Source organism: Hemiscyllium ocellatum, chromosome 24, assembly GCF_020745735.1.
Source record: "Hemiscyllium ocellatum isolate sHemOce1 chromosome 24, sHemOce1.pat.X.cur, whole genome shotgun sequence".
Taxonomy (NCBI): Eukaryota; Metazoa; Chordata; class Chondrichthyes; order Orectolobiformes; family Hemiscylliidae; genus Hemiscyllium; species Hemiscyllium ocellatum.
Genome location: NC_083424.1, coordinates 45,926,929 through 45,953,980, shown reverse-complemented (window position 1 = coordinate 45,953,980; position 27,052 = coordinate 45,926,929). Strand labels below are relative to the sequence as shown.

The 27,052-nt window shown below is 40.3% G+C and overlaps 1 protein-coding gene across 9 annotated transcripts in view; it reads left to right on the top strand.

Annotated features, from left to right (window-relative positions):
• The window catches only part of cita (citron rho-interacting serine/threonine kinase a), a 217,920-nt gene that overhangs the window by 16,690 nt on the left and 174,178 nt on the right, over positions 1 to 27,052 (top strand). For all 9 annotated transcript variants that reach the window (XM_060843752.1, XM_060843750.1, XM_060843753.1 and 6 more), the window contains exons 5-7: positions 243 to 344; positions 15,028 to 15,170; positions 22,483 to 22,576. In XM_060843752.1, the coding sequence (XP_060699735.1) occupies positions 243 to 344; positions 15,028 to 15,170; positions 22,483 to 22,576 (339 nt within the window). The remainder of the gene's footprint in view (positions 1 to 242; positions 345 to 15,027; positions 15,171 to 22,482; positions 22,577 to 27,052) is intronic.

Genomic DNA, 27,052 nt, shown 5'->3' with positions numbered 1-27,052 from the left:
TAAATTGTGCACTCTGAAAGTTGCTTAGGGCATTATATATGCTGTATATAAAGTACTGATTTTATTGTAGCAGTGTATGATTTCAATAACACATCTGTGTTTATTAATGTTTTTTTTTATATATATATGTGTGTGTATGTATGTGTATATAATATATATATATAGTTTAGAATTGACTCAGCTTTGTTTCTCTTTCCAAGCTTTACCCATCCCACTCTTAGATATTTTTTCTTCGTCGACAGGTGGTGTTTTTTGAGGAGGAATGCAGTATCCTGTCACGCAGCACCAGTCCCTGGCTGCCATTATTACAATATATATTTCAGGACAAGGCCTATATCTATCTGGTGAGTAGGTGGGGAAGCATCAAAAAAACAAACAGTGGCAAAAGGCTGGCTGCCTTGATTATATAAAGGCTGCACATAGACGGCTGCTAGTGTCCACTAAATTGTCCTTGGCAAAATATTCAGTAATTTGAGAACAGTGAAAGTCCAACAAGATCAACTTATTTCCATTTCTAAAATATTTTTCACCAAACTAATTTCTCACTTACTAACTGGACATATGCTGATGAGTGTATTCAACCACTTTACCCAAAATAACCCTCTTTTGTTGTTGCACATTTCTATAAAGCTTGGCACATGTAATTCTGGGCAGCATTACAGCCAAATTTTACTTTGTTCTTAGTTAATATGCACACAATTGCTTCAAGCAGGTACGTTACTGTTTCAGCTTTATATCTTTGGATTGAGATTTGGTTAACAGAGCAAAAACAGGAGGCAGGAATGTAAGGGTTATATTTTGGCAGACAATCCTAAGCTAGTTGGGATAAGTAAGCAGTTGGAAGCATGAAAAGAAGCTGCAAAGAATATATACAATTAAGTGAGAGCAAGAAGATGACTGGAGTGTTATGGTAGGGAAATATAAAATGATCTTTGGCAATATTCCTTTTAAAAGATGAAATACAAGTAAATATTAGAATGTGGACTGACATGGTTATCTTTGAAAGTTAATGTTAAGGCATAGCAAGGAGTTGGAATGGCAGACATTAACCTTCTATTGTTAGGCAGTTGGAATACCAGAACAAGAATATTTGGCAGCAATTTTATATACAGCTTCACTGAGACCACATGAGAGAAGTATAAGATGCCAGAGCAAAAGTAGGTTCATCAGTCCTTCAAGTCAGCTCCTGTATTCCATGAGATTATGGCTGATCTGATAATCCTCAACTCCACTTGTCTGCATTTTACCTATACCCCTTGATACCTTGGCTGATAAAAATCTGTCTGTCTCAGTCTTGAATATACTTAATGACCCAGTGTTGAACCATCTATGGTGAAGAAACCCATAGATTCACGATCCTCTGAGACATCAAATTTCTCTTCATCTGTCTTAAATGTATGACCCTTATTCTGAGATTGTGCCCTCTGGTCCTAGACTCTCTCACAAAGGGAAACAACCATTCTACATCTGTCAATTTTTCTAAGAATCTTATACATTTCAATAAGGTTGCCTTCCGTATTCCAGTGAGAACAGGCCCAGTCTACTCTACGTGTCCTCATAAGACAGTCTGTCCATTCCTGGAACCAGCCTAGTAAACCTTCTCTGGACTGCCACCAATGACAGCATATCTTTGCTTTGACAAGGGAAACAAATGTAATCACAGTATTGCAGCTGTGGTCTGAGTAGTGCCTTTAGAATATGTTTAGTAAGAATCCCTACCTTTTATACTCCATTCCCTTTGAAATAAAGACCAATATTCCATTTGCCTTCCTTTTTATCCACTAAATTCCAAAATCCTTCTGCTCAACAGTTTTCTGACGTCTTTCTCCATTTAAGTAAGATTCACCCCCTCTATTCCTTCCTCCAAAGTACATAACCTCTTATTTCTTTCACATTGTATTCCATCTGCAAAGCTTTTGCCCACTGGATTAACTTGTCTATTTCCCTCTGCAGACTCTGTCATTCTCATCGTTTACCTTCTCACCTATTTTGTTATCTGCAGGCTTGATGATAGTACATTCACTTTCTTCATCCAAGTTATTAGTATATATTGTAAATAATTGTGGCCCCAGAACTGATTCCTATGGCATAGATTGCCATCCTGAAAATGCTCCCTTTATCCCAAATCTGTTTCCAATTGTTAGCCAATTCCCTATCCATGCTAATATGCTATGGATCTACTGTGCCAACTCTTATCTCATTAAGTAACCTAATATGTGATACTGTATGAAATGCCTTCTTAAAATCCAAATGTATCCATCTGCAGCTTTCATATTATCTATCCTGCTTTTTACCTCTTCAAAGAATTTTAATAAATTTTTCAGGCATGATTTGCCCTTCAGAAGCCATGCTGATTTTGCTTAATCACATTGTGCACTCTGCTGTTAAATCCCTTTATAATAGACTCTAGCATTTTCCCATTAAATGACACTAAGCTAACTGGTGAACAGTTACCTGCATATTTTCTGTCTTTCCTGTTTTAACTGAAGGTGTAACATTGACAGTTTTCCAGTCCTCTGTGATTTTTCCAGAATCTAAGTATTCCTTGAAGTTAACTACCAGTGAGCTTTGAGAATGACTACCAGTTATACACTATCTCTGTAGCTACTTACTTTAATATCCTAGAATGCATCCCATCAGGTCCAGGGGACCTATCAGTCTTTCAGTTCACTAATCTCCCTAACAGTCTTTCTCTAGTGACATTATTGTATGTATTTCCTATCATGCATTTGCCCTTGATTCTTTAATAATTTTGGAATGTTAATAGTGTCTTCTACTGTGAATCTATTAAACTGCTCTGCCATTTCCTGGTTCCCCATTATTATTTCACCAGCTTCCTTCTCTAAGATGCCCATGATTAGATTAGATTCCCTACAGTGTGGAAACAGGCCCTTCAGCCCGACAAGTCCATACTGACCCTCCGAAGAGCAACTCACCCATTCCCCTACGTTCACCCCTGACTAATGCACCTGTCACTACGGGCAATTTAGCATGGCCAATTCACCTAACCTGCACATCTTTGAATTGTGGGAGGAAACCAGAGAACCTGGAGGAAACCCACACAGACGCAGGGAGAATGTGCAAACTCCACACAGACAGTCTCCCGAGTTGGGAATTCAACCAGGGTCCCTGGTGCTGTGAAGCAGCAGTGCTAACCACTGAGCTACTGTGCTACCCCATGATTTCTTTCTTCCTTTGCATATATCTAAAGAAGCTCTTGATGTCTGTCTTGATATTACTTGTACTCTTGCCCTCAAATTTTATTTTCTCCAACATTTTAACTTTTTTGTTGTCTTTTGTTGGTTTTAAAACCTTACAAATGTTCTTGCTTACCACTATTCTTTGCTAAATTGTCACATTTTTCTTTCAGTTTGATGTTATTTGTTGATGATTGGTGTGTCCCCTTATTGGAACCTTTCTTCTTCACTGGAATGTGTCTTTGCTGTGAGCCATGAATTATTTTGTTAAATATTTGTATTAACTGTCTTTGTTGCTAAACCGGTTTCCTAGTCCATTATAATTAGCTCTATCCTCATTCCTTTGTCTTTGCCCTTTAAGCTGAGATTGACTATTTCCAACCCAAGTCCCCCCACCCCCCCAAAACTGAATGTTAAATTTCGGAATGCTATGGCCATGGTTTCACCGGGATTTTGTTTTTTTTTACTCTGATATCATTTATGAAACATGCCTCATTACAAATCATCTGATCCAAAATTGCCTCATCTCTGGTTGGATCCATAACATTATTGTTCTAGAAGACTGCCTCAAATGCACTGTTTCAATTTTTCGTCTGGCTCCTTCTACCAATATGCCTAACCTAATTTACATGATGGTTAAAGACACTCGTGAATAATGTACTGTCTTCTTGCATGCCCTCATTATCTCCCGATTTATTCTCTATCTCGCTGTATAGCTAGTGTTAGAGGACCTACAGGGTTATCGTTAGAGGACCTACAGGGTTATCTTTCTCTTTTTATTTCTTAGCTCCACCCATATGAATTCTTCAGCTTCTGGTTCATGATATTTATTCATCCTATAACAATATTGCTACTCCACCACCTTTTCCTTCTGCCAGTCTTTTTGAAATGCCGAGCACAGCTATGGTCTCTCTCGGAAAAGGTGCAACTATTGTTAATTAAATTGACTCCAGGGCTGAGCAGGATATCCTTTTGAGGAAAGATTTGAATAGAATTTACCTTATATTTCTTGGTGAGGTGGATAGGACAGGTGGTCGCACTGAAATATATAACATGATTAAACAACCAGTTATGGTAGAGTGAAGTTTACCACTGCAGAATTTTCCCACCCAGATGTGCCCCACGATTGGAATCAAGGATTTTAGATCGAGATGCAAAGCTCTTTCATTTGGAGAATTAAGAATCTTTAGAATTGTTTGCTACAAGGGGCTGCGAATGCTCATTTTGATAATGTTCATGAGAGATAGATTTTTAAGCATGGACTGAACTTCGGGATATTGAGATTATATGAGAAAGTAGAATTGCGGTTTGAACAAAATTATTCACAATCTAATTGAATGGCTGAGCAAACTCCGTGATGTATGGTTGGCCTATGCCTGCCCTTATTTGTAATGTTTTCATACTTTAAGCATAATGGACGCATTTAGCTGGTAGTCATTGCATAAATCACTGCACGAATAGTAGTGGGTGTGCATGGAAAATCAAGTTTCTAAACCACTCCAGTACTCCAACAATTACCATATATTTTTTCTTCTGTTTAAATTGTGCTACTGTAGTGATTGAAACCAGGTGGATATTATTGGTCCAGGTTAACAACCACAATTAAAGATCTCAGTCAACCAGAGAGTCCTGACTGATGGATATAAACAGAGTCTCCTCACTTCAGGGACTGATTCTAAGCTCACTGGTACAGCCAGTGTGCTGTGCATATGTAAATAAAGAGTAACATGGTGATGGGATACTGGCCTCTTTGCAGTTATTTCAGTGGCGACGGGAGAAAACAGTATGTGCCTGAAGAACATTCGCTCAAAACAGTCGCATCATGCCTATATTTGGGAAGCTTGACTCAATTGATCCTGTTGTCGAAGACTGGGCCAAGTATTTGGAAAGAATGCAATATTTTTTTCAGGCAAATGACATGGGGTCAGATGAAAAACAACGTGTAATATTTCTGACTGTTTGCAGACCCACAGCAATAATTTTTGGTTATTAGTGGCTTAACTTTCCCAGAGGCACCAGATACTAAAACCTTCCAAGACTTGACTGATTTGGATAAGGAGTATTATGATACTGAACCTCCTCTCATTCTGAGAAACTGTTGGTTTTATTTGGCTGATCGAGAAACAGGAGAATCTGTGCCAGGATTTTTTGACAAGGAGAGGACACTGGCAAAGGCATGCCACTTTGGGTTAGATTATAAGACATAGAAGCAGAAATTAGGCCATTCAGCCCATCGAGTCTGCCCTACTATTCAGTCATGGCTGATAAGTTTCTCACTCTACCGCTTTCTCCCTGTAACCCATGATCCTATGACAATTAAGAACCTATCCATTTCCTTCTTAAATATAGTCAAAGACCTGGCCTCCATAGCCTTTTGTGGCAGTGAATTCCATAGATCCTCCACTCTCTGGCTGATGATTTTCTCCTTATCTCTGTTCTAAAAGGTCTTCCCTTCACTCTTAAGACTGTGCCCTTGGGTCCTAGTCTCTCCTAACATTGAAAACATCTTCCCAACATCCATTCTGTCCAGACTATTCAGTATTCTGTAAATTTCAATTAGATTCCACCCCCTCCCCCCACCAAATCCTTCTAAACTCCATTCAGTCTCGTCCCAGAGTCCTCAAATGTTCCTCATATGTTAAGCTTTTCATTCCTGGGACCATTCTCGTGAACCTCTTCTGAACCCGCTCTGGGGAAAATATATCTTTCCTGAGAAATGGGGCCCAAAACTGTGCACAATGCTCCAAACGTGGTCTGACCAGATCCTTTTAGAGCCTCAGAAGTACATCCCTGCTCTTATATCCAAGACCTCTCAAAATAATGCCATTATTGTATTTGCCTACCTAACTATTGACTCAATCTGCATGTTTACCTTGAGAGAATCCTGGACGAGAATTCCCAAGTCTCTGCATTTCAGACTTCTGAATTTCTCCCTATTCTGAAACTAAACCATGCCTCTATTCGTCTTATTCAAGTGCATGACCTCACACTTTCTCTGACTGTATTCCGTCTGCCTCTTCTTTGGCCACTCCTAACCTGGCCAAATCCTTCTGCAGCCTCCCTGCCTCCTCAATACTAGCTGTCCCTCAACTTATCTTTGTATCATCTGCAAACCTAGCCAGAATGCCCTTATTTCCTTCATCGAGATTGTTAATGTATAAAGTGAAAAGTTGTGGTACCAACACTGGCCCTTCTGGAACGCCACTTGTCACTGGCTGCCTTCCTGAAAAGGATCCTTTTATTCACATTCTCTGCTTTCTGCCAGATAACCAATCATGTATTCATGCTAGCACCTTGCCTCGAACACACTGACCCTCATCTTACTTAGCAGTCTCCCATGTGGCACCTTGTCAAATGCCTTCTTGAAGTCCAGATAACATCCATTGGCTCTCCTTGGCCTAACCTGCTCATTACCACCTCAGGGTTAACCCTGAATGAGATACTGAGAGACCTTTGGCATGTGAGATTAATGACATAACCATATGAATGCATCTACTAGCTGAAGCCCAACTGGATTTCAAACGGGCAATACTAACTGGCATTTTAGATAATGTGGCAGCTGGAGCATGGGAGTTACTGAGCACCTCAATAGAGGTGGACAGCCTCATCCATATCACTGAGCTTGCGGAACACCAAGGCGAAAGTGACTATTGCAGGCACTGGCGAATAGAGTCAAGAGTGTCGTGCTGGAAAAGCACAGCAGGTCAGGCAGCATCCGAGGAGCAGGAGAATCAATGTTCCGGGGAAAAGCCCTTCATCAGGAATTGATAGGTGGGTGGAGGTGGGAGCTGAAAATGTGTTGCCGGAAAAGCGCAGCAGGTCAGGCAGAATCCAAGGAACAGGAAATGCGATGTTTCGGGCATAAGCCCTTCATCAGGAAAGATGAAGGAAAGTCCTGATGAAGGGCTTATGCCCAAAACGTCGATTCTCCTGCTCCTTGGATGCTGCCTGACCTGCTGCGCTTTTCCAGCAACACATTTTCAGCTCTGATCTCTAGCATCTGCAGACCTCACTTTCTTCCCGGGTGGAGGTGGGAGTCATGGTGATAGGTCAGAGAGGAGGATGGAGTGGATAGGTGGGAAGGAAGATGGACAGGTCATGGTGGCAGTGCTAAGCTGGAAGGTTGGAACTGGGGGAAGGTAGGGGCAGGGGAAATGAAACTGGTGAAATCCAGTTTCCTCATTTCCCCTGGCGGTGGGGTTGATTGACGTGGGTGTCCGGGAGATGTTCTGTGAAGTGGTCTGTAAGTAGACATCCTGTCTCCCGAATGTAGAGGAGACTGCATTGGGAGCAACAGATACAATAAATGTCGTGTAGGAGTGCAGACTTCTTTGGGGCCTTGGACTGAAGTGAGGCAGGAGGTGTGGGCGCAGGTTTTGCAATTTCAGCAGTGTGGTGCCAGGAGGGGAGGGTGGGTTGTTAGGGGGCATGGACCTGATGAGGTAGCCGCGGAGGGAATGGTCTTTACGGAAAGCAGATAGGGGTTGAGTGGGGAAATATATCTGGTGGTGGGGTCAGTTTGTAGGTAGCAGAAATGGGGAGGATGATGCGATGTATACGGAGGTTGGTGGGTTGGAAGGTGAAGACCAGGGGGCTCTGTCCCTGTTGTGGTTGGAAGGGTGGGGTTTGAGGGCGGAAGCGCGGGACGTAGATGAGATGCGCTGTAGGGCATTATCAACTATGTGAGAAGGGAAATTGTGGCCTTTAAAGAAGGAGGCTATCTGGTGTGTTCTGTGGTGGAACTGGTTCTCCTGGGAGCAGATTCAACGGTGGTGGAGGAATAGGGGATAGCATTTTTGCAGGACGCAGGGTGGGTGGAGGTGTAATCTAGGTAGCTGTAGGATTTGGTGGTTTGTAGAAAATGTCAGTGTTGAATTGGTCATCGCTGATGGAGATGGAGAGGTCCAGGAAAGGGAGAGACGTGTAAGAGATGGTCCAGGTGAATTTGAGATTGGGGTGGAATGTGTTGGTGAAGTTGATGAACTGTTCAACCTCCTCCATGGGAGCTTGAGCTGGCGCTGATGTAGTCATCAATGTTGCGGAGGAAAAGGTGGGGAATGACGCTGGTGTAACTGTGGAAGATAGACTGTTCGTTGCAGCCGACAAAGAGACAGGCATAGCTGGAGTGGGAACACCACACAAGTGAAGGCCAAAGGCATATCCTGAGCAGAGGGCCCCCCAGGCCAGTCCGTAGCAAAACCTCACAACGAAGCTGAGCCTCGGCCAAATGGCTAAAAGGTTTTTCAGGATCTGGGCCGGCAAACCATTGTAGTTGCTGTTGTTATGCAGACTAGAGACCACAAAGGAGTCTTATGAGGCCTGACCTCAGTAAGAAATTTTGTAGGCTGATATCCAGGAAAGTGCACACTGTGGAAAGCCCACCTACTTGTGGGTTGAAACAGTTAAATTAATGTTTGGTTAATTGGTCACCGAGTTCTCATGGAAGTCATTACTGGAGCAGCTGTATTTGTGGTTGGAGAACCTGTCTTTTACAAGGTTGTGCAAGTCCTTGGCTAGACTGAGAATGTACACTGGGAGCCATTATAGATTTAAGGGTATGATCTTGGTTCCAGTCTCCTATGAGAAGCAGTTGGTGCAGTTCCCACTGATGGTACTAAGAAGCTTAGGTCCAAGCTCGTTAAGAAAGATTCACCTTGATTGGCTCAATAATTTTCATTTAGAAAATGGATGTCTCAATGAAGCCCTAATGAAGGACTTGGGACTATCAAAGGGGCCAAAGCCACTTTCCATGTTGACCAGGAAGCCAAGTGGCTAATGTGGATGCCTTGTGCCACCTCCCACTGGCAGACACTCCACTGGTGGTACCTCCCTTGGAAGAGTCCATTCTAGTTTTAAACTTTCTGGACACCCTTCCAGTCACTGCTGACAATATTCGATAGTGGATACAAAAGGATTCTGTCCTGACAAAGATAAAACAGCTGGAGTTAATGGGGGGAATAGAAGGGCCATCACAACCAAGATTGAAACCTTTCTGGACCCAGTGAGATCAGATCACCATTGAGATCGGCGTATTACAATGGGAGCTGAAAATGTGTTGTTGGAAAAGCACAGCAGGTCAAGGAGCATCCAGGGAGCAGGAGAATCGACGTTTCGGGCATGAGCCCTTCTTCAGGAATTCCTGAAGAAGGGCTCCTGCCCAAAACGTCGACTCTCCTGCTCCTTGGATGCTGCCTGACCTGCTGCGCTTTTCCAGCAACACATTTTCAGCTCTGATCTCCAGCATCTGCAGTCCTCACTTCCTCCGTATTACAATGGGAGCAAGAGTGATTGTCCCGAGTAAAGGTCACCCCCAGATATTGCCTGAACTCCTCCAAGACCATCCAGGTATTTCCAAAATGAAAATGTTGACAAGAAGCTGTGTCTGGTGGCGAGGTTTGGATGCTGACATTGGTGGGCCAGTGCCCAGAGTGCTAGCAAGGCCAAGAATTTGCACTGGTGGCACCCCACGTTCATGGGAATGGCTGTGTAATTCCTAGACTCGGTAACATGTTGGCCATGCTGGTCCTTTCATGTGCACAATGTTCCTGGTCATTGTGGATACCCATTCAAAGTGGTTGGACGTGCATAGAGTTCACTCAGCAAACTCTGATGATTGAAAAGGTGCGAACATTGTTTCTGATACATGGATTCTTGGACATAGTGGTCACGGTTTGTAGGATGTCGTTTTCCTGCAGGGAATTCGAGTATTTCCTAAAGTTAAATAGCATTTGGCATGTTCCGACAGCTCTGTACCACCAACTCCAATGGTCTGGTGGAAAGAGCGGTCCAAACGTTGGAAGGCAAGCTTAAAGAAACCGCTTACAGCTTTACTTGATACCAAACTGTCCCAGTTCCTGTTCAATTGCAGGACCATCCCTCACACAGCTACAGGGGTAGTTCTGGAAGAGTTGCTAATGGGAGAAGACTCAACACCAGGTTAAACCTGATAACCTCAGACCTGGGGTGGGGATAGAGGAACAGTAGAAGGTACACCAATATTGGCCACCTGCTTCCTCTAGGAGAAAGTGAGGACTGCAGATACAGATCGTTCCTGAAGAAGACCTCATGCCCGAAATGTCAATTCATCTGCTCCTCGAATGCTGCTGACCTGCTGAGCTTTTCCTGTGCCAAACTGTCACCACGTGCTTCCTCTAAGTGAGAGACACTGTTTACTTCAGGAGACAAAGTTTGGTGGCCATGGAAATGGCCCTGTATGGGTAAGAGGTGAGGTTGTCATGAGGTCAGGTCCAGTGACCGGCAAAGCTCAGGTACGTAGGGCAGTCCTGAACAAACGTGTTACCTTGCAAACGGAGCAGAGAAAAACATCTTGCCCTCTCAGAAAAGCCAGAAGGCCTGTCAGAAACTGGGATCTCACCCTCTCTCTAGTGTTGAGGAAACCTGAGTCCGAGGTGGATGTAGTTTTGATACCGTTACTGCTGGAAGAAGAGGAGGAAACCCTCCCAAGATAGTACGGTCTGGTACGTACAACCTGTGTCAGAGTCCGAATCAGAGGAACCTGTGGAATGTCAAAGGTGAAGCTACCTGAGAAAGACCAGGTCTTCATCCACAGAGTTAGGGGAGGAGGGATATAGTGATTGGAACCAGGTGATCTTATTAACTATGAGATCCTTAATTGGTGTTAACTTGAGTCAATCAGGGAGCCCAGGCTGATGAATATAAACAGGGGATTCAGTCTCCTCACTTCAGGAACTGACTCTAAGCTGGCTGGCCATAGTCAGGGTACTGTGCAAGTATAAGAAATGACTGACTTGGTGACAGGATACCAGCCTCTATGCAGTTATTTCAGCCACATGTTATTTAAACAGGGCAATGAAGACATTATGGGTCTGTATAAATAAAGTTGCTGAAATAATGTGAGATATTTGTATCAACAAATGAGCACTATTGCTTTACCATGAACCTGCATATTTTTCTCAAAGAGGAAAGTAACACCTGTTTTCTACCAGGGGATGTCACTGGTGATCTTTGAATCATTGCATGTATGTATTTGTATAGCATTGTAGGGTCTGTTTGATTTTCAAATGCTTGATTTCGTTCTATGAGGATGGTGAGAGAGAGGGAATTTAAGTGTTGTTGTTCATTTCCAACAGGTAATATCTGTTTAAGCAATTCTGATTTTTTTCCTAACTTGTCATTGGTTGGCTGTAAATATTTTCAAATCAATCTGTTCAAAGGTGTTATTACATATCTCCAGTATTGTGGGAATTGAACCCATTGCCCCTGATCTAGTGGTAGGGACACTACTTTGATACGTTGTCCACTATGGGAATGAAATCACAATGCTGATCTATTCAATTCTGATAAAATAATTGGTTATTCCAAAACCTACTGACTGCACCTTAAATAGTCAACCCTGAAGAATTGACATTCTTAAGCTTTTACTTCATGAATAATTACAAACATGCATTTCCAAACTCAACAAATACTGTTTCAGTCTGCACCAACACAAACAAGTACAAGATCTTTTTCAATCAACTTGTTCTGATGTATTATTACACACCTCTGAAGCAGGGGGGACTTGAACCCAGGACTCCTGCCTTGTAAGTAGGGAGACTACCACTGTGCCACAAGAGCCCTAACAAAAGACTATAAGAATTTTTTAGCTTACAACTCTCCACCTGAATGTAAGTTCAATTGGACTATCTCTTCATGATCTCTGGGGTTTCATGACTGCAGGATCCAAGTCAGTTGGACACTACTTTTTTTGTTTTTAATCAATCCATTTAGATATGTTATAATTTACTGTACTTCTAATGCAGGTAGGAATTGAATATTTTCTATAAACGTGTTCGGAGATGTTATTACTCTCCACTGGAGTAGGTGGGAATTGAGGCTGGGCTCCTTGGATTTGAGGTAGGGACACAACCATTGCACCACAAAAGTCTTAATACCAAGGAGTACAAGTGAATCTCCAGCTCATACCTTTTATTTTGTTAAACATATTTTTCTAATCAAGCCGTTCAGAGGTGTTTAAACACCCCTCTGGAGAGGACAGGTCTTGAATCCAATCCTCCCGGCCGACGGGTAGGGGCACTACCACAGTACTACAAAAGCCTAATACCAAGGAATACAAGGTTTTCCAAAGGTTGACACTTCTAATCATACTTTCTTTTTAAATGTATTTTTCTAATCAATCTATTCAGAGATGTTATTATATACCTCTGGAGCGGGTGGGACTTAAGCCCAGCCCTCCCGATCAAGGAATAGAGACACTTCCACAGTGCCACAAAGGAGTACAAGTGAATCCTCAGTTAATACTTATCAACAGGAAACAATTAAACAGCCAATTAATGCACAATTTACACTGACTTGGCATGCATTCAGTCTCTAAGGGGAGAGTGCTCACAGGCAAGTAGATTGGATGCATCATGGAGCTAACTCCCCTAAAGATGACATTGGGTCTCGATCTTGACATTAATCCTGTCCTCCAAGTTTCATCTTGATTGTTTGCAATGAAGCAGAGAACTGCTTTTGGGTAACTAAGTTATGCAAACAAGCAATTAAGTGTCTATTTAATCGTTTCGGTTTGGCTTGAACAGCCAGGAGACCTATTTGCACAGTTGTCAGTAATGTTCCAGGGTCAATTAGCAGGTGATTTCCAAGTTCTTTGAAGTCACTTCAAATACCTGGCATGCAGTAAAAATTCTGTATTACCAGCCTTCAACAGAGCATGGGAAAAACTTATTCAGTTCTGTTTTGCACCTCTTGATGAATGATAAGAGGAGCAACAATAGCACCAAGCCACAAGATAGAGTGGATGGATGGAGTGATTGGGTTTCTTGGGGACAAAAATGTCAGTACAAGATCTACATGCAAATGATTAACTTTCTCAACATATCTGGACACTGGTGTCTAAAGAGATTCTGGTTCTCTTGGCAGGTTTATTTTATATTTAGAATCGCAGAATCTCAACAGGCCATTTGGCCCTTTGAGTCCACTGACCACTTAGAGGAGCATTCTATCCAGCCCCACCACCTACCCTATCCCTGTAACTCTGCATTTCCCATGGCCAATCCACCTAGCCTGCATTTCTTTGGACTATGGGAGGAAACCCACACAAACACAGGGAGAATGTGCAAACGGATAGTAATGCAGCGGATCTATTTACAAATATCTTAAATATGCAGTAAATTTCCCATTTAAATTGAAAGTATTACTACTATTTTTCACTTTTTCAAAAAAAATTGTGCCTAGTTGTTGAAGTAATAGTGGGAAAGCTGTATCTGTCATTTATCAATGTGAACTCAAAAAGCTTGATTGTCCAAAAGCTCTAATTTGGAACTGGATGCATTGCAACTTGGCATAATTGCTCCATTTATTAAACTACTTGCAGAAAACTGGAGTACTTGCTCAGCACAAATGCCTCCTCCTGAAGCATAAAAGTTTATACTTTTCCAGCTTGACCCTGTTGCTCAATGCAGCGTGACACTGTCTGCCTCTGATTGCGGGGAACTGAAATAGCAAATAATCACTTGTGTGTGATATCTATGCACTTAGAGAATTTGGGCTTCGTCTACATTTTCACTCAGTAGTTGCCCTGATAGTCAAAACACTCCCCTTACTGTCACTCCAGCTCTGACAGGACAACTGACATATTTTGGAAATAGACTTGGTCTGTTGGCTTTATCAGGTCTGATGGAAAGCAAAAGAATATATTGATTTTAAAGGACCTGAGATACCTAGTCACATAGATAGTTGGGTGCTGATCTTTTCTAAATCCTAGGCAAATCGGTAGTCTAATTATTTGGAGGTTGATTTGCAGATGGACCTTACTTGATAGATGGGTCAAACTAATACTGAACTGTTTAAAAACCAATGGCTATAGTTGAGAACATTTTTCCTTTTGGAGTAGGTACTTACTACCTTGTAAATATTTTTATTCAGCTTACTCAGATGTGCTATAACTCACTTCTGGAGTAGGTGGAACTTGATCTTAGATTTTCTGGCCCAGAGGTAGGCAGACACTGGCAATCTGGTACACTGGAGAATTGCTCAGCTCCTCTTTGTTGAATCTTAAATCTCAAAAGGTATTTGATTTAGACTAAACCAACCAAATTTTGTTTTCTCACTGGAAATGTGTTTATTTCAATTTTATCCGTTTTGTCTTTACAATTTGCTCAAGTATAGCTCCAGGTATGCTGTCAGCTTCCTTGATAAGAAATTCCAGGTAATTATCAATTTAACATGGTAATTAAGTTCTTGAAAATAGCCTGTTAAGGGAAACCACATTATTTCAAAACAGATTACTGTAGAAACTCATGTAAATCTTCTATTTCCTTAGATGTGCTTGACCAATTTGGTTTATGATTTTGCCACTTGCTTTCGTTTATCAGCAGTACATTTGAATTGTGCACAAGGTTGAATCGGTAAGACCCAAAGGTCTCTGGATATCCATGTTTCGCTTGCAATACTCAAATTTCGAAAGTGTATCCAATTTAACTTTGGAATAGATTTTCTCCTTTTCTTTGCCAGCGTTTTTTAGCTTAGATGGCTAAAATGCTTAGGAATAATGGTGAGTGGAGGTAGTTGCTGGGAATTGTGTAAGTTATTACCAATCAGGTGTGCATTTTTGGAATGATGGGTAGTAAAACAAAAATTGTGTTAATTGAGGAGTACCTGTGCCAAGACTACGCAGTTCCCCTCCATGACCCTTCTCACTTGATATTGAAATATATGTATTTATTTCTTTCCAAGCTTGGATTCATGGAAGTCTATTATATTAAAAGTTACATGCTATACAGAATATATGTTAAATGCTGCACATTGAGTTGTAGAATATATATTAAAATGACTTTTCTTTTGCTTTTAGGTAATGGAATACCAGCCAGGGGGGGACCTGTTGGCACTCCTGAATCGTTATGATGATCAGTTTGATGAGAGTATGGCTCAATTCTATCTGGCCGAATTAGTTCTGGCTATTCATAGTGTTCACGAAATGGGCTATGTTCATCGGTAAGCATCTGTAAGGCATCCTGCATTCTCAGCTAGTAGAAAAGAAATGGCACTAGTGTGCAGGTTGTTAGCTCGTCCGAAGATGAACTAAAACAAACTGAATCTCCTTTTCAAGGGATATTTCTTGCAAAGAACTAAACAAGGTGGCACAGTGCCACCTGTGAATAATGCCTCAGATTTTAACTTCTTAAACTGAATAACAAATATAGCACTTCAAATTTTCTAGCATTGGGAATGAGACTGTTGATCAAACAATGAGAAGTTTAGGTCAAGTGGATCATAGAGCAGGATAGTGCAGCACATGAAGTGACAAAGCTGGGAACTAGTCTGGAGCTTTACTGCACAAATGTAGCACCTAACCAAATTTTCCAGGATTTTGAAAGGAAATACTTAATTAAAATTGCATGGAAGTTTATAAATATGTCTGGTTTTCAGACATTGCTTTTCACGTAGAGGTTCTTTACTTGTAATAGTAATTAAACCAGCAAATAGAAGTACAATCTCACTCGTTAAGAGTAGTTTTCTTTATTAGTTTATCTGTTCTTTGTAATGGGAAGTAATAATTGCTTTGCACGTCTATCCTATAATTAACTTTTATACATGGTCTTTTTCTTACCAACTATATAAGTTGTCTGGCTAAATTAACTGCCTTTGATAGAACGCATGCTTTTTATTTTCAAAAAGCAAAACATGCTGAAGAAGGGCTTATGCCCAAAACGTCGATTCTCTTGCTCCTTTGATGCTGCCTGACGTGCTGCGCTTTTCCAGCAACACATTTTTATGCTGATTTTAAATAACTGGAACAATTTCCAAAACTTCATGAATCTAAGAAAAATTGTTAATTTAACCAAATGACACCTATCAAATACATTTTCAAAAAAAATGCCCAGAGTTTGCATTTGAATTGAGAGGCTAGAATGGGTGTTGTGAAATAAGACCATTGGTTACTATTTCCAAATCAGCTAGAATATTGCATTGTGAGTGAAATTGAAGTTAACTCCTCCAGTACTGTGACAGAATTAAATTAACTAATTCCATTTTATATTTCAAGACAAAAATATGTTGTTCGCGACAAACCCTTGTGAAAAATGAACAGTGCTACTAGATGACTGTTGACCTATGTTTCTGTTGCTGGTCCTTTATTTGCAATATGACTGTAATCTTTAGTACCTTGTACCAACTGGATTTGAGATCTGTTATTTTTGTTGAGTGAATTGGGAAAAATTTTCTTTTTAAGGCAATGAAAATGAGGGCTTTTGTGTGGAGCATTCTAGTATACACCCTTTCTACAAGGTGACTATGGTTTATGGTTCCTTTTGAGCAAACAATTCAGAAAGATGATAACTACTGACTTTCTTTAATATAAATGTTTACTGTAGTAAGAATAGCCTAAGACATTTCCAAGGTGATAATAGAGCAGATGATGTGTGGCTGTGAGGGGAGTATAAATTGTTGAAGTGCTTTTTATATTACAAACCATAACATCTTGTGTTCCCATGCACTTCATTTTTTGTGGTTATTTTTGATTCTCTATGATTCAGAGTACTGTAGTAGGTATTATCTTCCCATGTTGTTGTGATATTTGTTCTGCATAACTGAGCACCTTCTTCTTTTAAAATTATTTCAGCTCTGTTCCATTCACAGAATCCTATTTTGTTCTGATGGACTGTAGAACTATTTAAGTTATAATATATTTCCATATTGTTAATATGTGCTTAAAATATTATTGTTTAATAAGTTGTCGTCTGAGGTAATTGTCTTGTTGTATTATTGCTGAACTGTTAATCCAGAGATCCAAGTAATGTTCTGGGGACCCAGATTTGAATCCTGCCACAACGGATAGTGGAATTTGAATTCAATTTTTAAAAATCTGGAATGTCTAATGTTGGTGAGTTACTATAGTGTGCCTTGGACCTGTTGCACAGTACTGCCACTGTTGAAGCCTAGGGAGGAAGTGACTGTTGAAAATGATTGGCATGCCAATGAAATAGGCTGCTTTTCCAATTTTGGTTACTGTAGTGGTCAGTGGCTGAACATATTTGTATAAGGCTGACAATGTACTTTTGAGAAAACAATTCTATTTTGTTGTAATAATATGTATATGCGATCTAATTAAAAATAGCAAAAAGAAAGATGCAACACTTTTTTTTTGTTCCCAGCAATATCATTCACAGACATTCAACCCAAATGAAGCATCACTCCTACCTTCATTTGTAATTACTTACTGAGCTAATAAAGTTGCAAACATTTGCTTTCAATGACTTTCTTTACATTTTCCAAATGTGATTCTCTCTGTCTCCCAAAAACTTTTAAGCAGGGTAACTTATTGACCTTTCCTCACCAGTGTAATGACTATGGATCATAACCCAGATCATCTGTGAATATATTGAACTTTTAATTCAAACACATGCTTTTTAAAAGAAGACTGCTCTAGCCAGATAAATGACTGCAGGTGTAAATTTAAAGCTGTCTGGAGATGGAGAGAGTGTTCCTGGAATGTCACACTGATAATGTGTCATGAAAGCTTTAAAGCAATGGACACAAGAATTGCATTACAAATTGAACTTTAATGTGTTGGGAGTTCTCTCAGATTATGAACATGATGGGGAATTTTCAGCAGACTAGGTGAGAGGCATGTTTTGTGTCTTCTCCTTTTTCAAGAAACCATAGGAACAGGGTTAAAAGCCAGTTCAATTCGTGTCTATGTGCACTACTGGAAGAAGGGATGGGAGATAAGGAAATAGCAGGTGAACTTAACCAGTACTTTGCGTCAGTCTTCACAGTGGAAGACATGAGTAATATCCCATCAATTAAAGGGAGTCAGGGGGCTGAGTTGAGTATGGTTGCCATTACAAAAGAGATAGTGCTAGAAAAGCTAAAAAGTCTTAAAATTGATAAATCTCCTGGCCCCGATGGAATACACCCTAGAGTTCTGAGAGAGGTGGTTGAGGAAATAGCAGAGGCATTGGTTGAGATCTTTCAAGAGTCACTGGAGTCAGGGAAAGTCCCGGATGATTGGAAGATCGCTGTAGTAACCCCCTTGTTCAAGAAAGGATCAAGACAAAAGATGGAAAATTATAGGCCAATTAGCCTAACCTCGGTTGTTGGTAAAATTCTAGAATCCATCATTAAGGATGAGGTTTCTAAATTCTTAGAAAAGCAGAGTCTGATTAGAACAAGTCAATATGGATTTAGTAAGGGGAAGTCATGCCTGACAAACCTGTTGGAATTCTTTGAAGAGGTGACAAGTAGGTTAGACCAGGGAAACCCAGTGGATGTGGTCTATCTCGACTTCCAAAAGGCCTTTGAAAAGGTGCCACATGGGAGGCTGCTGAGCAAGGTGAGGGCCCGTGGTGTTCAAGGTGAGCTACTGGGATGGATTGAGGATTGGCTGTCTGACAGTAGGCAGAGAGTTGGGATAAATTGTTCTTTTTCGGAATGACAGCCAGTGATGAGCGGTGTCCCGCAGGGTTCAGTGTTGCGGCCGCAGCTGTTCACATTATATATTAATGATCTGGATGAAGGGACTGGGGGCATTCTGGTGAAGTTTGCAGATGATACGAAGTTAGGTGGACAGGCAGGTAGTACTGAGGAAGTGGGGAGGCTGCAGAAGGATCTAGACAGTTTGGGAGAGTGGTCCAGGAAATGGCTGATGGAATTCAACGTGAGCAAGTGCGAGGTCTTGCACTTTGGCAAAAAAAAAGCATAGACTACTTACTAAACGGTGAGAAAATTTGTAAAGCCAAAGTACAAAGGGATCTGGGAGTGCTAGTCGAGGATTCTCTAAAGGTAAACATGCAGGTTGTGTCCGTGATTAAGAAAGCGAATGCAATGTTGTCACTTATCTCAAGAGGGTTGGAATATAAAAGCACCGTTGTGCTACTGAGACTTTATAAAGCTCTGGTTAGGCTCCATTTGGAGTACTGTGTCCAGTTTTGGTCCCCACACCTCAGGAAGGGCATACTGGCACTGGAACGTGTCCAGCGGAGATCCACACGGATGATCCCTGGAATGGTTGGTCTAACATATGAGGAACGGCTGAGGATCCTGGGATTGTATTTATTGGAGTTTAGAAGATTAAGGGGAGACTTAATAGAGACTTACAAGATAATACATGGCTTGGAAAGGGTGGACGCTAGGAAGTTGTTTCCGTTAGGCGAGGAGACTAGGACCCGTGGACACAGCCTTAAAATTAGAGGGGGTAAATTCAGAACAGAAATGCGGAGACATTTCTTCAGCCAGAGAGTGGTGGGCCTGTGGAATTCATTGCCGCAGAGTGCAGTGGAGGCCGGGACACTAAATGTCTTCAAGGCAGAGATCGATAGATTCTTGTTGTCTCGAGGAATTAAGGGCTACGGGGAGAATGCGGGTAAGTGGAGTTGAAATGTCCATCAGCCATGATTGAATGGCGGAGTGGACTCGATGGGCCAAATGGCCTTACTTCCACTCCTATGTCTTATGGTCTTAAGGTTTCCTAGTGAGCTGAGGTATGTATGTGTACTCTACTCTGTTTACTTCAAGAAACCAGCAAGCTGTGAAAAGAACACAGGACTTTTACACTCTGGTGCTGCCAGCCAAACACCATCACTAGGGCAGTACGGTGGCTCGGTGGTTAGTACTGCAGTCTCTCAGTGCCAGGGACCTCCGTTCAATTCCAGACTCTGGCAACTGTCTGCATGGAGTTTGCACATTCTCTGTGTCTGCGTGGGTTTCCTCTGGGTGCTCCGGTTTCCTCCCACAATCCAGCGATGTGCCAGTAGTGTCAGGCGCATTAGTCAAAGGGAAGTGGGTGGGTAATTCTATGGAGGGTTGGTGTGGATTGTTGGGGCCGAATTGTCTGTTTCCAAACTGTAGTGAATCTAAAAGAAAGCAAGGACGAAAGAATTTCAACCAACCTGCAAAATCAAGAATCTCCAAAGTTAACTACTTAACTCAACAATCCTGCACATGCTCTTCATGCATGATCCATGAATACTGATCCATATTTCTTTTATCTTGTTTATCTTTCTCTGACTCCTCATTTCTGATGATATGTTATTGTTTATTCTTACAATCATTAACTAATAAACTCTCTCTCCCATTAACTCAAAAAAGACTGGTTAAATTGGCTTCTTCTAAAATCTCAGTTAGCTTGGTCTGAGGAGAAAAAAGGCATCCAGAAGGGGGGAACTGTTTTTTCAAATTAACTTTGTTCTGACCAACTCAAGGAAGAAACTAACTATCCAAAGGGAGCCATTATATTTCTTCTCACCCGGAAGCTTAATAATTTGGAGTATCCTGTCTGGAACAGTAATGACTTCAGGAAACTCTCTCAGGAACTGGTTGCAACATTGACTTCTAGTCATGTCTACTTAGACTGCTAAAACAGCTTAACACTTCTTTCTAACTCTGGTCTTAAACTCTCAAATTAAGCACTGCTGATATGGATCTCTACTTCTCAACTGATCCTGTTTCTGGCCCTGGTCTCTCTTTTTGTAGGTGGTAAAAGCTAAATTTTGTAAACACTTCAGTTATCTCACCAGATACCTACACTTAGTTCATCGCTTAGTCAAGTAGCATGCTTTCTTGAAAATGCTATTTTGAACCATGTTCAAAATCACTTTGACCTTTTTATTAAAAAAGAGGTCACATCCACAGAACCAATTACCTCTATTTTAGAATCGAAACGCCCAGATATTAGTAATCTTCATCACACTTGCCACTGTTCCAATGATAAATACTATGTCCTATTGTGGTACATCCTGTTGCCCCCGAGGCTACTCCTTTCTTTGTTATCCAACATTTGCAATATTTTTTACTTTTACCAAATTGTGAGCAATGCTCTCAGGACCACTAAGTACTGTCCCAAATAATATGGCTATCAGTTGCCCACACTTGCTCACTGATTTGGCATGTAGTACAATCAGAATTACTTACCTACTATTACCTTTATTTTTCTGTGTTTTTAAGTGAAGAATAACATTACTGACGTACAGGCCATTCTGCAATAACGTGCATTTCATTAACGTGAATTTGCTGTAACGCAATTGACGAATTGAGGGCACTATTTCTATTGCCTGAATTTTTAAAACGTTTGTTGGCTGTAACATGATTACATCGCCAACGCATTAAGTGCTCTTTCTAAAGCACAATTTTTCTATAACACAGGGTTGCACAAGAATGCAACCAATGTGTTACAGAACCACTTCTAGTATAGTATAATCAAAGCCACTGATATATAATTTTTATGATTATTGTGCACATAAAGGATTTTACTCCTTCAAAAAATTGCTTGACATGAACAAAATACTTTTGGATAATCAAAATTGCATTGTATAAGGCAGACCATAAATCAGTGTGCCAATATATTAATACTAGGGTGTTCTGTTCGTTGGCTTTGTTAGTGGAGAACACAGAATAAAATAAAGCTAACTCCAACAAGCATTGTATAAGTGGATTCCTTTTAATTGAAATCCTGTGATGACTGTATTTAATAAGGCAGCAGCATTGAAAGATAACCATGTGCTTTATCTGGAGATAACCTGAGAGACCAATTTTGAGATCATGTTAATATTGCACAATTGATGAGCCTGGTTAATGTAGATAAATTGGAGTAGAGTATAGCTTCCTCTAAGGATTGTATTTTGAGTTAATTGGATCCAATTCCAGGTTAGATGAGCTTGCTATAGGGAGCAGTGTCTTGCCACACTTAGAGAGCCTGTGGGCTTATCAGTTAGAAATGGTTGCTGTTTCAATTTACAGCATCTCAGATTTCTGCATCTCAAAATGATGATACAGTAATCTCCTCTTGTACCTCCTCTTCATTAACTGTGGAACAGACTATTGTTTCAGTACTCTTATTGTTAAATTTATGGTGATGTATGTTTTAGAAGAGCAACATCACTAACAATGCAGCACTTCCTCAGTAACTGGCCTGGCTATGATCAGGTGCTAGAATGCGGCTTAGAGCTTTATACTGCTAGTGAGTTGGGAAAGCTATCAATTACTGCTGAAAATGTGTTGCTGGTTAAAGCACAGCAGGTTAGGCAGCATCCAAGGAACAGGAAATTCGACGTTTCGGGCCAGAGCCCTTCATCAGGAGCTCTGGCCCGAAACGTCGAATTTCCTGTTCCTTGGATGCTGCCTGACCTGCTGTGCTTTAACCAGCAACGCATTTTCAGCTCTGATCTCCAGCATCTGCAGACCTCACTTTTTACTCAAAGCTATCAATTAGCAAACTAGTACTTTTATGTGGAAGTGTGGAATTGTCCATTAATAATTCCTAAACTGCACATGGTGTTTTTACTAATGATATTTTTCTTTCTCTTCCCAGAGATATCAAACCTGAGAATATCCTAATTGATCGAACAGGACATATTAAACTGGCAGATTTTGGATCAGCAGCCAAACTGACAGGAAATAAAACGGTATGGATAAAACTCCAGAATGCCCAAGCGAGTCTATATTTTAATACATCAGCTTGTTGAGTCCAAGCGAGTGTATGGAAGTACTGTAATTGAATTACTACAGTGTGATATACTAAATTGTGTGCAGTTGTTTGGAGGTACATGGAGAATGCTGTGTACAAAATGTTTTTGGGTTTCTCAGGGTGGCTGATTCTTGGATCTACTGTGCAAAAGGTTCAGATTTGCATTATTTGACTTTAGTAGCTTGGGTAGAGTCTAGAAATTGACAAGTCCTTCAGGGACAGAGAACCTTTTACAATGTATTTTCAAGTTCTTAAAAGCAGGAAGTTTTATTATCCTGTTTTTATTGATATTGAATTGGAAAACACACTGCTACACCATTATTCTGTGGAAATGGTCCAAAGATCTATTATCTTTAAAATTCAGCTGCAATACAATATATTTATCTTGATAATCCATTTTAACTATAGGGAGGTCAAACAAATAAGAAACAACTTCAAAATGATAGAAGTATTGGTTTAAGGTGTTCCTTATTTCTGCTCAAGAAAAATGATCCATCACCTTTAAGGACAGAAAATGCTAAATGTGGGCAAATATCAGATGATTGCTATTTCATGTAACATACTTAAGGGTAGCTCATTCTAAAGTGAAAGCAATATAACAGAGATGGAGGTCACAAAGCTACAGCAAGCCAGACATTACATTTATGTATAGAGTGATCCTGGAAAAGCACAGCAGGTCAGGTAGCTTCCGAGGAGCAGGAGAATCTATGTTTCGGGCAAAAGCCCTTCATCAGGAATGAATATTATTACAAAATGCATATACATAACATTCATCCCTGATGAAGGGCTTTTGCCCTAAACTTCGATTTTCCTGTTCCTCGTATGCTGCCTGACCTGCTGTGCTTTTCCAGCACCACTCTAATCTTGACTCTGATCTCCAGCATCTGCAGTCCTCACTTTCACCTAGTACATTTATGTTCAAATGCATATTGCCAAACATCCTCATATGATTACAGAAAAAAAGATATGTTTTTTGAGGTTGCAAGTTACTCAATATATGCATTGACACCACGAAAAAATATCAGTTGTGAGCAAAACTATAATAATTCTAGTCTGTGCCACTTTCATATGTATATGCATTTCCTCCATTATCTCTAAAGGTCTTTTGATGACATGCATGCAAATTGTTGCCAGTTTGTTTAGTGTCTACTCTTTCTTGGAGTACTGTTCCTTCCTTATGGAATGTTTTTCCCATTGTTCATGGTTAGTCAGAACAGGACTCTTGTCTTTTGGGTATAAACTCCCTATTAGGTTGGTGATTTTCATAGCATGTTGATTTATTGTTGACTCCAGTGAAAGCTACTTCTGTTCCACACTTAAGTACCGCTATGGTAAGCTTGCATAGATGTTCACTCTAATAAATTAGGCAAGAACTTTCCTAGTTCATGGACCCAACAAATTGATTTCTGATTGCACTGATTTCACATTTATTGAATTGCTGCATATCTAATACAACTCTCATCTTGTTGGGGGAATCTGGGTGAAGTTCTTTTATTGTCCGTATAATTTAGGCACCTTCAGTTGCAATATTTTTTTGTTCAGCATCAGATTCATCTGGCGAGCTCTTTAGCAATCATATAGATTCTAATTGTGGACTGTCCTGCTGCTTCTATCGTGTTTCCACATTCATTGACAAGCAGTGAGGATCTAAAATCTGGAATTAGACAGTTGTCAGGAATAGTCATTTTTATGCATGCTTTTATTAACCACAAAATGGCTTCTTAATACAAAGTAACATAACAAAATGGCTTTGGCTTGCAAATTAACACTGTTTAAAATGGCTTCAGGCTGCATTCCTGTATTGCTGAGCTAACTGAATTAAAGGTAAAGCAGAACAATGGACCCTTCACAGCATGAAATTAACTAAGCTAGATAGGACGTTACTAACTATTTTTGTTAACCTTGAAATACAGGTGGGAAGAGATGACTATGTAGTAAACAACTTTGTTTTCCAGAAAATATCATTTGGTTAACCTGCTGTCCATTATGTCATTTATCACATTTTATTGGCTTTATTCTGTAATTAAGGCTGTACTATTTCTTAAGAAACATATTAAAAATTGCCTTATTCTAAGTGAATTTATGCAGTTGCTCAAGGAACACAGGAGCTGTTAACCTCTGTGTTGCTGGACAAACCTGTGCTTGGCGTCGAGAATATACTGCAAAGCTTGCTGAAACAGACTGCATTCCTGTTGATTATTTGACCGATCGTGGAACCAAGGGTTCACTCTTGGGGGCATCGAGATCTTCAGCAGATCTTCACAATAGCTTCCACTCCTGGCAATGTCACTGACTATTTCATGCTGCCTGCATTGTACTCTTCTGGATCAGTGAAAATGTCAAATGGCATGTGTAACTATCTATATCTCCCAAACTGAATCCAGAATATAGTTTAAAAACTGTTTCTTTATCCTGCTTCATTTATCAGCAACGATCCTTTGAATGAACAATAGTAAACACATTTTGCCTTGAAGGTTGTGACAAACTTTCATGAGTGGTTAACATGGGGTAGTGAGATCCCTTCAAAGCTTTGTTAATATCATTTGGTTCAATGCATTGGCTCAGTTTTCCAGGTTATTTCATTGCCATGCTGGTAATCCAGTATGTAGGATTTGTCCCTTTTTTGATTACTCCATTTTTCATGACTTTTGCTTCACCTTTTAGGCATTTCTCCAAACAATTGTGCTCTTGTTTCTGTGTCACCACTTTTTTTTTAGTTTTAACATTTGTTTTTGAGACTTGGTCATACAATGTAAGCTTCTACTCCAATGCGTTACTGACTAAGTTTGGCATTATTGGAGGAGACAATCTTTTGTATAATGGTTTTTAATCATGGTTATGTCTGCTATCTAAGGTGACCTAAAATGTTCAGTAAGTTTGAAGAACAGCAGGAAAGTTACACCCAGAACCTTGGCCAATTTATGGGAACTTGCTATATTGTAAATTTGCTGTTGGGCTCTTTCGTTTCAAAACTGATCACACTTCAGTAATACTTGATTGTAAAACGCTGGATGTTGTGCAAAGCACAATGCCGGTGCTTGTCACTTTTCAAAAATAAATTTTAAATATTACCATTTCTATCACATGCATATCTGAAGCATCCGCACACCTCAAATAGCAATTTGTTTAGTCCCAGGTTACAAAGGGGAAAATTATTTGAGTGTTTGTTTCAAGTCTTGCTACACTGGAAGCTAGGAAGTATAAAACAGCTATTCACTAAAGAAGAATATAGAAATTCTGTAGGTAAGTTAGTCTGACATTAGTCATTACAAAAGTGTTAGTATCTATGAAGGAAGTCTAAACAATGTGCTTAGAAACTTGTAGTATTCGACAACGTCAACATGGTTTTATAAAAGGGAAGTCCTGTTTAAAATATTGAGTTTTTTGAGGGAATAATTAGTAAGATACATACAGCAGAACTAATAGATGAAGTATGCTTGGACTTCTGAATTATAAGTAGGAGTTTTCATCCCTTTTGAGCCTGCTCTGGTGTTCAATATGATTGTGGCTGGTTCTCTATCTCAATTCCACTTTCTCCCATATCCCTTTTAAAATCTTAAGGTTATCTTTTCTTGAATATATTTAGTTACTTGGCCTCCTCTTGGAGAATTCCACAGGTTCACAATCCTTTGAGTGAAGAAATATTTCTTCATATCAGTCCGAAATGGTCTACCACATGTCTTAAGACTGTGTGCCTTGTTCTAGATGCGCCAATCAGGGAAAGCATTGTTCTTGCAACTAGTCCGTGTGTTCCAGTTAGAATTTTGCTTCGATCAGATCCTTTTCTCATCTTTCTAATTCAGTATCTGCAGACCCACAATCTCATCTCTTCAGACAGTTCTGCCATCCCGGCTTATAGCCTATGAATCTTTACTGCACTTTGTTCTGGCAAGTGTAGCCTTTCTTAGGTAGGGAGATCAGAACTGCATGCAGTGTTCCAGGTGTGGTCTAACCAAGGCAATAAGATAATCTTGCATCTGAATTCCAATCCTCTTTCAATGAAGGCCAATGTACTATTCACCGTCCTAATTGCTTGTTGCGCTTGCCTGTCTGCTTTCAATAGCTGGTGTGCAGGGACACCTAGATCCTTTTGTACATGTGCACTTGCCAATATATCACCATTTAAATAACATTTCTTTTCTTTTTCACACCAAGGTGTGCAACTTCACATTTAGCCATGTTGTACTGCATCTGCCACATGTTTGCCCACTCATTCTGTTCTGTGTGGTACCTCCACAAATGATGAACATTTACAGTGGGTGGGTTGCGATTCTTAAGATGTTAGAACCTTAGATAGTTGTGGATTGTAAGATAGTTTAAGCCTGGGATAGACAGATTTTTGGGGTTTCAGGGAATCCTGGAATATGAGATGCAGGAAATATGGAAAGTTGATGCCTATGATGAGTTATAACTG